The sequence below is a fragment of the Aedes albopictus genome, chromosome 3 (genome assembly GCF_035046485.1).
Source record: "Aedes albopictus strain Foshan chromosome 3, AalbF5, whole genome shotgun sequence".
NCBI classification, from domain to species: domain Eukaryota; kingdom Metazoa; phylum Arthropoda; class Insecta; order Diptera; family Culicidae; genus Aedes; species Aedes albopictus.
Genome location: NC_085138.1, coordinates 1,904,905 through 1,924,093, shown reverse-complemented (window position 1 = coordinate 1,924,093; position 19,189 = coordinate 1,904,905). Strand labels below are relative to the sequence as shown.

Below are 19,189 nucleotides of genomic sequence, written 5' to 3'. Positions count from 1 at the left end.
AACTAGTTGATCAACTTACAGTGAAAATTTTAGAATATTTGATGCACTAATCGAAAAGTTACAGCTAATTGAACATTTTTTGAAAAGTGGAAATTTTGCCTGTCCCGATCATTTTGTCTATCCCCTGTATATATACTAGCTGTACCCCCACGGTTGTCACAGGAAGGAAGTTTGTTAGTGGGAAGGGAAGGGATAGAAAGTTACGTAGATCTGGATTCACATTGGTAAGTGATGTGAGCTATGCAACCCTTGATATGATTTAGTCTTCCGCCAGCCGGCTGTCGGAAGAATACAATAATGTTATTGTATGCTTGTGTATTAAATTTAATTATATACCGGGTATGAATCATTTTTAAACCATGCTTATGTCGGATCAACTCGTAATAACGCACGTTTTAAGCTTATCGTTTCTCTGTGAGAAAATAAACTGTATGCAATTTCGTTTAGTGTTACTGCCAATGCTGAAAAACTGAAACCCGCGCCGTAGCTTTACCAGAAAACTGGACAACTAAACAACTAAAATCGTTGAGTTTCACCTATGTTCTTGCATTACTTTTTTTTCGCGTTCCCGTGTTAATAAGATTGCTTATAATAAAACCGTTGTACATATTTATTATCCGCGAATGTTCGCAACGCGTAATATAAGTTGAAGATGTGATGAAAAAAAATACATTATCGTAAGTGTTCGAAAAAGAAACCAAAATTATGGAACTCGGCACGAATAAATCGACGCGGTCTACTTGTCACTGTATCGTACGGTAATCTTGACCTTTATAAAGAAAATAATAATAACTCGTCGATTTGATCGTTGATTGCCTGCTTGTAAATCTGAAATTGAAAATAGTATTAGATTGTGATACGTTCTCCACTGTTATATTTTTGTAAATTGTTATTTATATATAGGTTAAATTTACCTCCATCCCTCTGAAACAAACGGTATATTAGCAGAGAAAAATGAATAGATTAAAAAAATAAATAAAGGAATAGTGTAAAAAAGTACACCAAATCTTGATCCTGGAATGTTCCTGCATTTAAATAAACCAGGCCGGAAAATAGCAAGATCAAAACTTGATATGGTAGATCTTACACCGTTACGCACCATTCCAAGGTGATCTACCCACGTTGATTAACTTTGAGGAGTGCCTATGGTGCACAGATTTAAAAAAAAAGTCGGATAAAGAATTTCGGAACGGATCTTAATGAGACCAAAAGTTTCAAAGTTTTTCATAATTTTCTATCAACATCTCAAAAATAATCAATTTTGAGATGTGACGTCTTTGCACGAAACCGACGATTTGCAGAAGTATTCTATGATAGTGATGTTGGTAAAAATGTCGTGCCGAAAAGCATAAGACAACATAAAAACCGAGAGACTGGCGGAAATTGTTCGGGAAAAAACTTTAATAATATTTACTACTAGCTGTCCCCGGCAAACTTTGTCTTGCCTACTGCGATTTTTGACGTTTCCAGTCCCTAGCCAAGCCCAATTCCCCGCTCAAAATGTATGAAAACCCGATTTTCCAAAACTTTAAATTTTCCCATGTTTTTTGCCTCATAAACCTTCCTTGGGTGAGAACTAACAGAACAAAACTTGAACGACCCAAATCGGACCATCCATTCGCAAGTTATGCGCGGTCCCACGTATGCCACTGCATTTTCATATATAAGAATAGGACGAATCGTAAACTCAAATGAAGCATTGGAAATCCAATAATCTATTTCAGAGGGTTACGAAAATTTCTCAAAACTCCGAAAAATTGGGTAAATATCAAAAAGTTTTAAGAGGATACCAGAAATTTCATAGAATATTCGAAGGTTGGGATTAATTTTGGAAAAAAATCCTTGAAGCAACACTTCCAAGTTCCATCAAACAAAAAGAAACATTCCCATATTGATTTTTTTATTTGTTTGGCTCAAGAGCCTGCGGCGCACCAGCGAAATGTTAGGGAAGCACTGTGTTTACCATTAAAAGCTTATGACTTTTATCTAATTCCCGTCGACCAATAATGATCGAGTTTGTTTTTGCACCTCGCCCAATAGCATCAATGACCATTTCATAAATAAGCTTTCATATCAAGTAAGAACATGTAAAAACTACCACTTTCTAAAAATAATTAGATTGAATAGTTGTCCCTCGAAATCTATTCCCATTTTGTCCACGTCTATTTCGGACACAATATGAATCCAATTCCCGTCACATCTTCTGTGTGATACTATGGCACAAAGGCTGGTCAAAAAATCTTATTTGACCATGGGCATTTTTTTATTACCGTTCGGGTTTGGGCCGAAGGGTCTCAGATTTTCATGAAACTGTTTCCACAAGCAGGGTTCATGGATATATGAACAAAAAAAAAAATGTTAAAAATCAGGGTCACCTGTTTTACCGGAAAACTCAGGTAGAAATGGTTTGTTTTCCCCTCACACTACTTACTTTCAAAAATCATAACTCAAGAACGAAGCATCGTAGAAACAAAGTTTTTTTTAGGAAATGAAAGCAAATTCCCTCAGAAATCCAAAAAAAAAAGTATGAACTGGAAAAAGTTTTCTACAAAATTTTCCACAGTAAAGAAAAGCCGGAAAACTATGCCCGAACTCGTAGAAAATTTTCAAAAATATACTTTTGAGAAGGTAATTTTATAAGCTTCAATCGCTGAAATCTTTGGAATGCACTTTTTCTTCGTTTTTGAGTTATGGCCAATTTTGTTGGAAAATGTCCAAATGTGCCATATAGGGGGATTAGGGGCATAATGGACACCCGGGGCGAAATGGACCCCCCTGTTTCTGGCGAAACCGTTGACTTTTATGTTAAACTTTTAATGCATAAGTGTAAAGGAACAAATCATGGTTCTATTTTTCAAAAGTACCATTTATTTTGCTCTAAAATAACCAAAATATCATTGAAATTAAAATATGTTTTTCATATGGTGAAATTCTTATAATTTCGTAGCAGCAGCAAATAAGGTATTATGAGTGTTGGAGTGTGTCCACCATAAAAACAATTGATTTGTTACCTAATCTACATGTACACGTAGATTTGGCAATGGATGAAGTATTTTATTTTTGATCAGAATTTACTAAAAATAGCAATTTTAATGTTGTAGTCGATTCGGGGCGAAATGAACACCGGCTACCGTCTACCCCCGTTGGTTTGAACGACACCTCATGCAAACCAACGGGGTTCATTTTTAATTTGAACTTCTAGTAACCCTGTGGGCATTGAATGACACACTGTTGGTAACCGTTTTTGCTGTTTTGTTTTGATTCTGCGTTCCGTTTCACCCCGTTCCATGAGCAGTATGACGTTTGAACCATTTTTAGTTTGAACGATGTGCAGATTAGAGGGGGTCAAATTAAAAAGTGTTCAGATTAGATGCGGTCAAACCAACGAGGGTAGACGGTATTACGAATTGATGTACGAGCATGGCATACTGTTAGGCGTTTTAGAATGTTTGGAAAAAATCATTCCGATTATTTTTGCCTAATATTTATTTTATTAACTTTGATGATATGAAAACTCGTCTAAGATGGAGTATTATATCTGTGGCATTGATCTCCGTAGGCATATGACTTAACTTATCGATGTAATCAAAGAATTAGCATACAATATGTAGGGGTGTCCATTATGCCCCGATGGGTGTCCATTTCGCCCCGTACCTTTCCTGCCAGCCCTAAAAAACACACGATTTAAAAATCGTTATTTCTTCACAATAAAGACATTCTACCTGCTGTAAATGACTGAAATACGTAGGAAACAAGTAAAAGTTGTAAGCCAACTGATGATATGTTAAGTTTTTCTTCATTATACAGGTCTAACGTACCCATTTGCTTAGGTTGTCCATTATGCCCCTAATCCCCCTAAGCCTTTTATTTGAAAAATCATAACTCAAGAACAAAGCATCGCGCCGTACCAAACGATGACGCCGTACCAAGAGCGGCGATTTACCGATTTTGACAGCTGTGTCACCTCATTGGTATATACCTGTGTCCCATCCCTGGTTGGTATGAGATATCTCAGAATTCAATGTAGGATCAAGTTATGCATTGATGTGAATCTACAGGATTTATAACACACAGTAGGCCTAGCCGCTTTAATGATTGTAATACATTTCAGATGTGCTGCAAGCATTATAAATGACAGAAAAAGATTCTTTCAATTCATGACTTTGTATATGTAGATTAGACTAGGTATTTTTAGACAACTTACTGAAAAATATACGATGAATAATATGAATAGTTGGATAACTTTTAGGAGTTAGTGATAAATAAAGATTAAATAAGTAAAAAAACACCTTTGTGTAAAGAAAAAAATACAGCCTGAGAAAATAATCAAAGAACTCAACTGTTCTTTAAAATAACATGGCAGTCAAAATAAAATCAGAAACTGTGGAATTTGATAACTTGTACATATTGTGAAAGAAAATAGTGAAGACCATCAAAATAGTTCGTTTTTATTCAATAAACAAAATGAATTTATAATTTCTGAAAAAGTCTATTCGAATGATCATTGACAGTGCACAGTGGTCCACGAACCAGATTTACGAGGAAAGATGCATTCAACGCCTAAAAACACATAGGCAAATATGGTCTTCTACAAAGTTTCCCTAATAAAATGTGCATGAAAATTGGGGTGGTCCATATTTTCTAAGAAATCGGTAATCAAACTTTTTTATTTGCAAGAATAAATGTATACATTCTTCGGGAATGTTGTAGATCTATCAATTTTGAGCAAGTTTTCCGAAGACACTTTTTATGTAGCTTTAAAATTGACCGATCTAGAGGTATTTTTCTAAATAAGCTTAGGGTGGTTCAAGAAAAACCGTTTTTCTGGCGTTTACTTTTTCAGTTTCGATTTTATATCAAAATCGCCCAAAAACACTTGTAGAGCATTTGAAGACGCGTCGTTTCGTGCGCTGAGATGGTCGTTATCTCTTTTGGTTCAAAAGTTACAGGCATTTTTCTAAAAAAATCATAGTTTTTTCAAAAGGTGTTACGTCGGGTTGGGGCAAACATAAAAATATCTTTTGCCCACATTCAAAAGAAGGAATGTTGTTATGAAACATATCAAAAAATTAGAGGGATGTTGTTTTTGTAACTCGAGTAAAAAATACTTGAAAAGTGCCTATTTTTTCTAGAAAATCGTCAATATCTTTTGAACGGAATGACGTAGCAACATTCTCAGCGCACGAAAATGCGTGTTTTTGGAAGCTCTAAAAGTGGTTCTTATGCGACTTTGACGAGAAATTTGAAACAAACGAAACGAAACGAAACGAAACACGAAACGACGCGTCTTCAAATACTCTACAAGTGTTTCTTGGGCGACTTTGATTAAAAATTGAAACTGAAAAAGTTAACGCCAGAAAACCGGTTTTTCTTGAACCACCCTAAGCTTATCCAGAAAAATACCTCTAGATCGACCAATTTTAAAGCTATATAAAAAGTGTCTTCAGCAAATTTGCTCAAAATTGATAGATCTACAATTATTCCAAAGAATGTATATAGTTATTCTTGCAAATAAAAAAGTTTGGTTGCCAATTTCTTTGAAAATATGGACCACCCTAATTTTCATGTATATTGAAAAGAGGGCCTTATTATTAGGAACAACTTTGTAAAAGACCGTATTTGTCTAAAAAATCATTTGAAGGCGCTGCATGCAGCTTTCCTCGTAAATCTGGTTCGTGGACCATTGTGCAGTGGATGTACAGCTCAGATTAGTAGTCTAAGAAACTATTTTGACTATTTAATTTAAATCAAATAAATGAAGATATTTTGTTTTCCTTGTTGCTATATGATAAATTTGATTTCCAGCTTACTTTTATTCGAAATGGTAAATATCCATCCTTTCAGATAGCCGGAAGACGCTGCTGCTGTGAGTTACGACAAACAAAATTTCCTCGCTTCATAGTCATCGTCGTTACCATCACTCCTAAAAAGTCATCATCGCTTTCGTCCACCGGGCAACCGTCTTCGGTCGTCGTGATGTCCCGCAGAAATCCGCGTAGAAAACGCGTAGGTAGGTACCGTCCCTTTCCTTTCTATTTATTGTCTTGGATTTTTTTTTTCCAACTCGTTGCTCCTTCACCATTTCAAAGTCATCTTTCTTGAGCCGGGGACGAACAAAAAACACGAAACTTGGACGGAGAGAGAGCCAACAACGATGGAGAAAAAACAAAAGAAACTGAAGCCCGCGAACGACCGAACGGAACGACAATGGCGTGGCGGTGTGGTGGGTGGAACAGGGAGATGAGGGAATCCTTCCTGAAGTAACGAGACGCCCTGGTGTTGGTGGTGTACAATGTGCCCAAAGTATATAAAACAAGGTCCGTTATGTACGTATCGGGAAAATATAAGAAAATGAATTAATGAGACGAAAAAGGGGGCGAAAAAAAAGCGCAAGGCGTTGGAAATTTTCCAAGAAACACGGGGGTTGAATGAAAAATTATGGACGGCGAAAAAATAATTGAAGCAAAGAAAAGAACAGAACCGGGGACCGCGCGTTTCGCTTCTGCTGTTGATGGGGAGATTTGGAGAGAAATATTGAAATTAAAAATAATTATTCCACCCTATTCAGTACAGAACATTGGACGCTGGTAATGGGTTTGAAACTTTTCAAACTGAAATGTTGTTTGCATGCTTTTTGAAGTTCAATAAATTGAGTTATAAAATTGATAAAAAAAAAAACAAATTGTTATAAAAAAATCACAAACTTTTTACATTTCTTATTATTTAAAAATTTTACCTATAGCTAACTCTTCACACACATGGGTAACGAATCAAAGATGCACTTCCGGAAAACTAGTTCTCATCCATCCTCCTGGTAGACTTCCTCGATGAAACATCCTTTCCTCGCTAGACACACACGTGTTTGTCTGTAATCGTAGTAGACCGTGCCGACGACGTGTAGCGCGCCGTATTCGCATCACAGACGCATACCGGCTGCCGAAAGTGTGCCCAAATCAAGGCAGGGGTTGTTTATTTACATAATAATCAGACGCATATCACACACGTCGTCGTACCTAGTTATGTACGTCTGACCGACCGACCCCGGTGTTCCCGTTTTTCCGTGCAGCTGTCGTCATACATTCCTACATGTACACGTACATAAACAGTTTCCACACATAAGGGATGCATCTCGCGCTGGTCAGTGGCAGCGTAAAGCTGGTCAGTTAGGCCAGTCAGTTGATGCCGAGTGACCTTCACATAATGACAACAAACGAGTCGGTGCAGTTTGACCGTAGTGAAGAGAAAATGTAACAGTTGCGGGTTTTAAGGATTCCAGTTTTATGTTGTGCAATATGTATTTTTTTTGTTTAAGTATGAAAAGAGAAAGTGTTGTATCGCCAGAGTAATGTGCAATGATGTAATTGATTTTTAATCAAGGCAGTGCAGTTTACTGAAGATAATAAACATTGGATCAACACCTAATAAAGGTTTCATCATGAAATATAAAAGGACATTTGAGGTAAGTAAGAAGACCTTTGTTCGAAACTTTATGAAGACCTTTGTCCGAAATTTTATGTGTTTCAGCATCTTATGAATAAACTAATTAAAAATTTCAATATGTCATGTCTAATTGGTATTCTTTAGTATCTACTGTTTTGTATTGTTGCTTTCAAGTAATATTTGTTTTCTAACTGTGAAACGAGTTTTTGTTTTTTTTTGTTCATTGGATGTTGGTTTTTGAATTTCATGGTGTTTTTTCTCCGGCTACAATAAGTGTTTATTAAAACGATCATGAGCTTATCGAGTTAGGAAATACTGTAACCTTGCATAATAACATAACAAAGCACCGCTATTCAAGCGCGAGTCATTTTCAACTACTGGGTGTCGCATGCTAGTTCGTTGTCTAATGTCATGCTTCCTACAAAGAGCGAGAAAGCTCACTGGAAGCTTCGAGTAGGCGTTTTTTTTAAATGTTTTGAATCTGAGTAATCACGAAGGATGCGTGACCGTTTGAGCAGAGGATTTGAATGTTTGTACACGGCATTGAACGTAATTCACCATGTTCAAAAAATTTAAATAAATTGGTATTAAATGGACTGAGTTATAAGTCGAATGTGCTTACAATTGGACCTTCTGCCCACAAAATTGTCTCTCGTCTTACACACGGTGTTCAATAAGTGGTGTTAAGTTAAAATCAAATCAGGTTGTTGTCCTCAGCATTAGTGGTAGCAACTATGACCATACGAAATAATCTGTAAGATTTAGATTGGGCGAAGTACGGAGTCATTCTATCTTGAAATTTAAAATTACTAAAATTATCGCTGTACCTGTTTTAATGATTTTTGTTTTTTTTTTAACAAGGCTGCGTTATATCTCAGTTTAACCCATAATTATCTTTTCCAAAACTTGATCATACCCCTATTGTGGCAAATTTTAACCAAAATTGGCATTATATAATGTATTTATGCCTTTTTCATAGATTTAAGCACATTTTGACTAAACTTGCAAACTTATCGCCATATCATCACTGAATCAGCAGTGTAAAACTTTTGTCTATTAATTTTGTTATTTTAATTTAGTATAGTGAGATGTAAACTCAAAAGCAACGTTTTGGAATTCTGTAGCATGAGCAACTTTTCGAAAATTATTCCAGCGTGCCGGAGCTAACAAACTTTAGATACATCTAAGGCTTATAAAAACCCAGATTAATCCACCTAGTGGTGATAGTGCCTTTCTCGTCGAATATGTACTCAAGAATTTTCCGTCGCTATAAGCCGAAGTGTTCCTGAATCTGAGAACTGAACTCTTGAACGGAACAAATCTCATTTTCTTCTTTGGTCACAGTGCTCGTTGACTCGTCAATGAGGAGGTGGGGGGGTAGAGTTGATTAATAATAAAGGCAGCCTATTTATTGCACCCATAAACAAATAGAAACACTCCATAGAAAATCAAAAAGCACTCCATAAAGAATGAACATATGTTCCATGAAAATGTGCAAAGTTACCAATAAATAATTGAAAACATTCTATCTATATATATAAAAATGCAGTGGCATACGTGGGACCGCGCATAACTTGCGAACGGGTGGTCCGATTTGGGTCGTCTAAGTTTTGTTCTCTTAGTTTTCACCCAAGGAAGGTTTATGAGGCATAAAACATGGGAAAATTGAAAGTTTTTGAAAATCGGGTTTCCATACACTTTGAACGGGAATTTGGGCTTGGCTAGGGACTTGAAACGTCAAAAAACGCAGTAGGCAAGACAAAGTTTGCCGGGTACTGCTAGTACTTTATAAAAAATGTACCGGTAAAACATAAAATTTTCTCAATAAAGTTCAATTTTGTACCAATAAATAATACTGAAATGCTCCATTATAAAACAGAAATGCTCCGTAATAAAATGCAAATGCTCCATAAAAAATTGAAAGTTAACCCATAGTAAATTGAATATTGCTCCATGAAAAATTAAATTACACCATAAAAAATAAAAAAAATGCACCATAGAAAATAAATAATGCTCCATAAATATTATCGAATTGCTCCATATAAAATATGAATTGCTCCATGAAAAATTGAAAATTCTCCATAGATATCATATTGTCATTATTTAATTTCGGCACTGTTGAATTGCTTTACATAGCACCCCTTTGGGGTGCAGATGTTTCAAGTTATGAAGAATTTTAATTTTTTATATGGAGCAAATCATATTTTATATCATGCAAGATTATATTACTTATGGAGCATTTATCTATTTTCTATGGTGTAACTTCAATTGTTTATGGTGCAATTTAATTTTTATATGGAGCATGGTGTCTCTTGACTTAAGAGATAATCGAAATTTGTGTCAGCCTTATGCAGAAAAGCAAGAAATTATCAAAGCCATAATTGAATTTGGAAGCTTATTGGTGGCTCAGATTACGACGTTATGTAAACGTATAGGCAGAGCTGAAAAATATCAAACCTCTCAGTTGACTGCTTGACCACCTTCTTTAGCACACTCGATGCCGATCATTATCAAGACATTTCGGCAAAAAAAAAATCTGCACACTTTAGCCTTTATTTTATTATCATTGGTTATACGATTCATGCAAAATTTGACAAAAAAAGTGCAAACAAGTGAAATTTTCCATGATAAAACCCATTAAAATTGCAACCATGTTACAGAGCGCGGGGGCTCAACCAGTTTCATCGAAATTGTGCGCAGTAATTTTAGACGCAAAAGGGGATTGATGCAACAAAATCAAAAATTTTACCATACAACGTTGATCCATCCTACTGTATAATTATGCCACAGGAATCTAAAACGGTTTGATTAGACAAGATCGCTTAAATTTTTATCAAGATTTTGTTCTTTTTCGCATATTTATCGCTTGCACCATTTTTTTACCTTCGTAATTTCAGCGATGCATGAAATCCTATTTTCTGCAACACTGCCGGTATCTTAGGTGTGGTCAGAGACTATTTTCTTGCTGCCCGTTTATCTGGTTATCGAACATTTTTGATGATTTGATGTTTCGCATGTATGGGTTTAGTTAACTTTTTTAATTTGCCACTTCCGACGGGACACCTGGAACCGCTTCCGGAGCACAACCTGTTCAAATATGTTATTTGTGGACTGATTGGTAATTATCGGTGACAAATATCGTAAACAGCTTGTTTAGCGTGACGCGTTTCGATCTAGTATTCTTCGATCATCATCAGACGCTTTTACCTGGATGCGTTCCTTCAACTTCGACAGCTTTATAAATAAGCGGTTCAGATTTGGTCTGAAACTATTTTCCTGCTTATTGTTCATCTGGTTTTCAATAAAGCCGCTATTTGGTGTGTCGCATGCATGGGTTTGGTTCACTTTTTTATTTGGCCACTTCCGGTTGGACACCTGGAACCGGTTCCGGAACACAACCGGTTCAGATATGGTCTGAAACTATTTTCCTGCTTACCGTTCATCTAGTTATCGAAAAAGCCGCTCTCTGATGTGATGCATGCATGGGTTATGTTCAGTTTTATATTTGGCCACTTCCGGCAGGACACCCGGAACCGGTTCCGGAACACTACCGGTTCAAATATGGTCTGAAACTACTTTCCTGCTTACCATTCAACTGGTTATCGAAAAAGGCGCTCTTTGATGTGTTGCAATAATGGGTTATCTTCAGTTTTATATTTGGCCACTTCCGTCAGGACACCCGAAACCGGTTCCGGAGCACTACCGGTTCAGATATAGTCTGAGACTATTTTCCTACATCCCGTTCATCAGATAATCGAAAATGCCGTGGTTTTCAATAAAGCCGCTATTTGGTGTGTCGCATGCATGGGTTTGGTTCACTTTTTTATTTGGCCACTTCCGGTTGGACACCTGGAACCGGTTCCGGAACACAACCGGTTCAGATATGGTCTGAAACTATTTTCCTGCTTACCGTTCATCTAGTTATCGAAAAAGCCGCTCTCTGATGTGATGCATGCATGGGTTATGTTCAGTTTTATATTTGGCCACTTCCGGCAGGACACCCGGAACCGGCTCCGGAACACTACCGGTTCAAATATGGTCTGAAACTACTTTCCTGCTTACCATTCAACTGGTTATCGAAAAAGGCGCTCTTTGATGTGTTGCAATAATGGGTTATCTTCAGTTTTATATTTGGCCACTTCCGTCAGGACACCCGAAACCGGTTCCGGAGCACTACCGGTTCAGATATAGTCTGAGACTATTTTCCTACATCCCGTTCATCAGATAATCGAAAATGCCGTGGTTTGATGGGTCGCATGCATGGGTTTGTTGCATTTTCATATCTGGCCCCTCCCTGGGGTACCGATCCGGAACATCTAAATGGCCATAACTCGGGAACGGCTGGACCGGTCCGAACCATTTTCAATAGAAAACAATGGGACCAGATTCCGCGTCGAATGAACCCTCGGTCGTTAAAATCGGTTGATGTTTACTATCTAAAAGTTAGGTGATCTTTTTTATACACACACACACACACACACATACGCACACACATACATACACACACACATACACACACATAGACATCATCTCAACTCATCGAGCTGAGTCGATTGGTATATAACACTTGATCCCTCCGGAGGCTCTATCAAATTTTCGTTTTTGGAGTGAACATTAGTACGGGACTCGCTTATATGGAAAAAATCAATCCTCGCTCCAGTCGACTTTTTAGATCCCATTCAGGTCCAATATGAACTGTACAAAATTTCAGCGCAATAGGTGAAACTATAATTTAGCGTAAGCGGTTCAAAGTTTGCATAGGATTTACTATGGAAAAAGTTACACTTTCAAACAAAAAATCCTAGAGGTCGCCCTTTGTCTCTTTAATTCAAATCGATCAATGCTTCTTGTAGAAAAATCATTTATGAAACTTTGCTTCGAAGACCGCAAAACGATTGGATGCTTGTGGAAAAGTTATAGATTTATTACCGATTACACTGGTCGACAGTGGATCACGCACTTTCACCACTTGTTCCATTTCCGATGGATTTTGATCCCCTGATTCCGAATTTAACCTCGGAATTGCTGGAAGACGTACATTTTTTGAGAAAAGTAGGGTTTTATTCACAAAATGTCATATTTCCATAGAGAACAAATTATTTTCTTTATATTTTTAAATTTTTTATCTGCTCATCTTAACCAATATTTATATTCACTAGATTTTGATCCACTGATTCAGATTCTGACCTAATAATTACTGTAACACATACAGTTTTTGAGAGAATTATGGTTTCATTCACAAAATTTCATATTTTCGTAGAAAATTTAATGTTGTTTTTATAAATTTATTTTTTCTATCTGCTCATTATAACCAATATTTATATTCAATAGATTTTGATCCACTGATTTAGAATCTGACCTAAGAAATACAGTTTTTGGGAAAAGTATGGTTTAATTCACAAAGTTTCATATTTTCATAGAAAATACACTATTTTCTTTATAATTTCAAGTTTTTAATCTGTTCATCATAACCAATTCTTATATGTATTCAATAGATTTTGATCCACGGATTCAAAATCTGACCTTAAAAAATTCTGTCACACGCACAGTTTTTGAGAAAAATGGGTTTTATTTACAAAATTTCATATTTTCATATGAAAATAAAATATTTCCTTCATTTTTTTTAAATTTTAAATCCTTTCATCAAAACAAATATTATTATTCAAAAGATTTTAATTTGCTGAGTCAAGAAATAGCCTCATAACTTCTGTACCACGTTATTTTTGAGAAAAGCAGATTTTTTTTCACAATTTTCCATATATTCGTGTAAAATACAATTTTTTACCGATTTTTTTTTTAATTTAACATATATAATGATTTTTTATACGCTGAAGCCACATTTTTGCGGAAGTTTGGTTGTTCCCCGGTAAACATTGTCTTGCCTACCACGATTTTTTGCGTTCCAAAATGGATGGAAACCCAAATTTTAAAAATCTCTACTATCTGAATTTGTATTGTTTTGGGTTAAAATTAACAGAACAAAATATAAACAAATCAAATTAGATATATCATCTGCGAGTTGAAATTTTGCATCTTCTTAAACGTACAGTTTAAAGAAACTATTCACGATTTTCCATATTTTAAGGAAATAAACTCTTTTCTTTCTTGTTGTAAATTTCACATCTGCGAAGATGAGGGATTTCATCCCATGCTTAGAACCTTCCCCGACCTAACAACTTATGTATTCAAATTTTCATGTCAATCGGTTCAGTAGTTTCTGAATCTATAAGGGACAGACACAAAGACAAGAATTCATATTATTCCTCGGCCAACATTGTCTTGCCTAATGCGTTTTTTAACGTTCCAAGTCGGACTCTCTATTCACGAGTTACTTGTTACAGAAATGCTTAGGTAAGATTCTGATTCAGTGGCTCAAAATCTATTGAATATAAATATTCATGACGATGAGCAGATAAAAAAATAAAATTAGAGGGACAATATTTTTCATATGAAAATATGAAATTTTGTGAATAAAACCCTACTTTTCTAAGAAATTGTACGTGTTACAGAAATTCTCAGGCCAGATTTCGATTCAGTGGAACGAAATTTGTTGTACATAATTATTGGTTATGATGAGCAGATAAAAAAAATTAAAAATACAAAGAAATAGTTTATTTTCTATGAAAATATGAAATTTTGTAAATAAAACCCTACTTTTTCTCAAAAACTGTACCTATCACTGAAATTCTTTGGTCAGATTCTAAATCAGTGGATCTAAATCTATGGAACATAAATATTGGCTATAATGAGCAGATAAAAAATATTGAAATTATAAAGAAGTTAATTTTCTATGAAAATATGAAATTTTGAGAATAAAACCCTACTTTTCCAAAAACAACTGTACGTGTTACGGAAATTCTCAGGCCAGATTTCGATTCAGTGGATCAAAATTTGTTGTACATAAATGTTGGTTATGATGAGCAGATAAAAAATATGAAAATTATAAAGAAAATAGTTTATTTTCTATGAAAATTTGAAATTTTGTGAATAAAACCCTACTCTTCTAAAAAATTGTACGTGTTACAGAAATTCTCAGGACAGATTTCAAGTCAGTGGATCGGAATTAGTTGTACAAAAATATTGGTTGTGATGAGCAGATAAAAAATCAAAATTACAAAGAAAATAGTTTATTTTCTATGAAAATATGAAACTTTGTGAATGAAACCGTACTTTTCTCAAAAACTTTAGGTGTTACGGAAATTCTTAGGTCAGATTCTGAGTCAGTGGATCAAAATCTATTGAATATAAATATTGGATATGATGAGCAGATAAAAATATTAAAATTATAAAGAAAACAGTTTATTTTCTATAAAAATATGAAATTTTGTGAATAAAACCGTACTTTTCTCAAAAATTTTACGTGTTACAGAAATTCTTAGGTCAGATTCTGAATCAGTGGATCAAAATCTATTGAATATAAATATTGGATATGATGAGCAGATAAAAAATATTAAAATTATAAAGAAAATAGTTTATATTCTATGAAAATATGAAATTTTGTGAATAAAATCTTATTTTTCTCAAAAACTGTACGTGTTACAGCAATTCCGAAGTCAGATTCGGAATCAGCGAGTCAAAATCCATCGGAAATGGAACAAGTGGTCAAAGTGCGTGAAAAAAGTTTCAATTTTGTCGACTAGTGTTAGTGATCCAACGAACGGCTTTTTGTTTTATTTTATCAGCAGCACTGCTGCTGCCGTTGTTGCATGGGGTGGCGGGAGGCATCACCACCCCCAGAAACAGCAACAGCCAAGGCAGCAGCTACAGTGCTGCTAATAAAACAAAACAAAAAGCCGTTCGTTGGATCACTAATCGGTAATAAATCAATAACTTTTTACACAAGCATCCAATCGTTTTGCGGTCTTCGAAGGAAAGTTTCATAAATGATTTTTCTACAAGAAGCATTGATCGGTTTGAATTAAGGAGACAAGAGACGACCTCTGGGATTTTTTATCTGAAAGTGTCACTTTTCTCATAGTAAATCCTATGAAAACTTTGAACCGCTTGCGCTAAATTATAGTTTCACCGATTGTGCTGAAATTTTGCACAGTTCATATGGAACCTAAATGGAATCAAAAAAGTCGACTGGAGCGAGAATTTGATGTTTGTCCCGTACTAGTGAACATATAGCCTTTCGGTACACCTTGGTGTACGAGAAAGGCAAAAAGTAGAGGCGTTTCATTAAACATGGTTCAAATCTGAGTAATCACGTAGGGAGTGGAACCGTTTTAGCAGTGGATCCTATATTTATATACTGTATCCCGAATCTTAAATACCATTATACCTTAATATGCCCTGCACTACGTGGTAATAAGAAATAAAATAACAAAAACGAAAACTATAATTTTGTATAAATAACATCTGAAAAAAAAATATTTTGTCATTTCTAAAATGAACGCAAACTTTAAATTTCAAGTACTTTATTTTTTATCCAGAAGCTATGGAATAACAAAATAAAAAAACTTCTAGCTATTAAATTGAACTTTTTTCGACAGCAAAATTTGTTCTTCAGTATTTTTTTTTTAAATTTTTCATCCACTTAACCTAATTTACTGCTCTTTTGTCCACTAGAGCACTGCGTGAGCGATTCCAATTGGCAGTTGCACTTACACTTTGTACAACGCCCAAATGTACTCTATTTTAATTCTACTATATCGAACTGGTTGCATTTGCGCTGCTTTTCTACCCTGCCCATGGTAGAATGATGAGCACGAGGATGTTTGATGTGTGGCTGTTGTTCATTGTCCAGTCCGATTGGGGGTTCATTATAAGCTGCCGTTTAGCCGATATCCAAGTTTCCGGGTCCGTTGGAGCATATGCTTACAAGAGGACGTATAATCACGTCACAAGACTCGATAATTCTTCAGTTATTATTACAGCTAAATCAACAAACACCACATTAATTCTGCTCAAATACCTCCAATTGTTATTGTGATGTTCTCATAATAGAATAATATAGCAAGACCAATACCAACTTATGTATTAGAGCACGGATTACTCTTTGCACGGTATTTGTAAGGTTACTCAGTTAGTTTGATACTAATTGAATTGAATGTTTATATACGCCCTAGATTCTATACGTATTTCACCGTGTGAAAAACTTCAAATCAATGAGTATTAAAATGACAAAGTTACAAGTGGAAAGTGTGCAGCTTTTTCTTTCTTCTTACTCACTCACTTTGATAAGCATGGGGAGGGGCGAGCGAGATAAACGAGAGGGCAAGTGTCTTTCTTTTTCAAGTTTGCAGTAGATTCACGAAGAGCTTTCTTGTGAATAACTACAACAATAATGAGTGTAGTTACTACTGGTAGCAACTTAGGATGTAGCAACGCATAAGGTTCGAGATTATTTCGTGGAATCTCCGACTACTGCGGTCTTTTTTTTGTTAATGGGTAGTACGCAGATCGTAAGAAATTTCTTGGCCTATTTCAATGCGGGGGAAACAGGGATGTAGGTTGACTGTCAACCGGAAACAAATTTCGCCTACCCTCTATCATGTTAGTTATAGAACCAGTAGAAATACGTAACTGCCAAATAAGAAAATTTAAATTTTCGTTTGCAAAATTGGTTTTAATACCATTTTATCATGCTTAAAACAAGTCAGTATGTGATTCAGGCATAGAGGATGTTATATTCAACATATTAGATTGATAATTGTCATTATAAAATCAGTGTTCTGTTTTCACCATTATGAAATATTAGCCTCTACTCGCGTTTGTTTTTGTTATTGTTTTGTTTGAAGTGAAAAAAAAAATCGGCAGAAAATTGAAAACTCTCTGGGCGATTATTTTGCTCAAAAGTGAGGATAATTCAACACTATGACTCAAGAAATGACGATAATTATCGAAAATACTGATCACAAGCATCACAATAGAGAAAAATACAGATGTTACTTATACTGAAGTAGTAACAATTATTCCAATCAGCGATTATATTATTGAGATGAAATCAATATAAAACCTAATTAAGGAGAAACATCAGAGAATACAAATATGGCTGCCACAATGGCCCCTTGGTCCCTTACTAATAAGTAAAAAGAAAATCGGGTTAAGTAATGTTCCTTTAGATTCCACTACGAATTTGCATCATTTGACAGATACATATTTCGACCTTAACTGTAAGGTCGTCTTCAGTGTCTTGTACTTGACTCGACTCGATCCGATAAGACACTGAAGACGTCCTGATAGTTAAGGTCGAAATACGTATCTGTCAAAGGATGCAAATTCTTAGTGGAATTAAAAGGAACAGTACTTAACCCGATTTTCTTTTTACTTACAGATAATCCACTAACACGCCCAGGTCCATCATCATCCGTTACTAATATTTTCAAGAGCACCAATCTTAAAAAATTCCTAAACAAATGCTCTCGATTTGGAAAAGCTGCTTTTTTATGCAAGTGAGCAAAGCCAGGATAAACAAGTGCGACTTGGTTCGATGATTCGTTCGACATATTTGTGCTGCTAAAGTTTGTTTGCAAAATTGCAATGGGATTTCTTAATGCTTCACCTTAGGTAGAGATCGGCTTTTCGGGCCCGTATGAAGTTGATCACCAATATTAACTTCTTTTCCCGATCAGCCTAGATAGCTGTGTAGTGTCAGTAGCGGTTAGTTCAACTGGCTAAGAATAGCACTACGGACCGCCTGTTCCAGTGGTAGAAATCCACTAATCAGGTGACCCCTAATTCATGGTGTTATGCGGCTTTACGCTTACCGTGCCTAGGAATGAATGGCTAGGGGGGTCTAATAAAAACCTAACCGCAAACGGAGCCTGTGGAGTACCAGGGCACCCTCCACAGTATTTGCCCTTACTGTGCTAACCGGAGCAATAGCGCGGTGGACCTTGTGTTTCTCCGAGACAGTTAGCTGCCCTTCTTCAATCTCATACTTGAGGCTGAATAAGGGCGGGATTATGAAGATGTTATTAATTAGTTTAAATTTTCACCTATAAGGTTTCGCATTATGCGTTTTACACAGTGTATTCTGTGCATCCTCGCCTTTGGCGCACTCAAATCGATACCGATCTGGCTTTATTGTTGCTGTTCTTTTTTGTGCTGTGATTGTTAAGAGTTTAATCTTGCCTAGTTTGGGTAGTGGCTACGGTTAGGATAGCTCAGATCAATCTTCAGCACAAAAGAACAGCAACGATCAATCTTTGTAGACTTATGCAAAATGGTACAGCCCAAGTGGCGTTAGTCCAAGAACCTTACTTTCGTAAGGGGAATTTCTATTTAGGAAACCTTGTGAATCCGGTGTTTGCTACTTTCAGTAAAAATGAAATGGCAAACTCACGTGTCATGCCTCGAGCATGTGTGCTTGTCAACAACGCAATCGTTGCTACACTCATCCCTGAACTAACTACCAGAGATGTATGTGCTATCACAATAGATGTATCTGTTGGAAACCTCAACAGGAAATACGTTTATTGTTCGGTTTATTTACCGCATGATGAACCATCCCCTACGGATGCTTTCAAGCAAGTCATTGCATACTGCACTTCAAAAGGCCTTCCGCTAATTGTTGGTAGTGATGCTAATGCTCACCATATAATCTGGGGCAGCTCAGACATCAATTTGAGAGGCTCCAGTTTGATGGAATACTTGAGTAGTACAGATCTTGGATTACTTAACATAGGCAACCGCCCAACCTTTATGGTACACTCAAACCTCCATTTAGGTAGGATCCATTTAGGTAAAATCTATTTAGGTCCCTCCATTTAGGTAACGTTACCTAAATGGAATTTGATTGTGT

General features: G+C 35.9%; 1 protein-coding gene across 5 annotated transcripts in view; it reads left to right on the top strand.

Annotated features, from left to right (window-relative positions):
- Positions 1-5,857: 5,857 nt before the first annotated feature.
- LOC109411219 (gastrula zinc finger protein XlCGF26.1) overlaps positions 5,858-19,189 on the top strand; it is an 81,622-nt gene continuing 68,290 nt past the window's right edge. Inside the window, exon 1 of one of the 5 annotated variants that reach the window (XM_062860701.1) lies at positions 5,858-6,010. Coding sequence is in view for 4 of the 5 variants with exons in the window: in XM_062860703.1 (XP_062716687.1) it covers positions 7,436-7,459 (24 nt within the window). In the remaining variant the exon portion in view is untranslated. Of the gene's footprint in view, positions 6,011-7,139; positions 7,460-19,189 lie in introns of those variants that run through there. The other 4 variants (XM_062860703.1, XM_062860705.1, XM_062860699.1 and 1 more) reach the window with 4 other exon arrangements.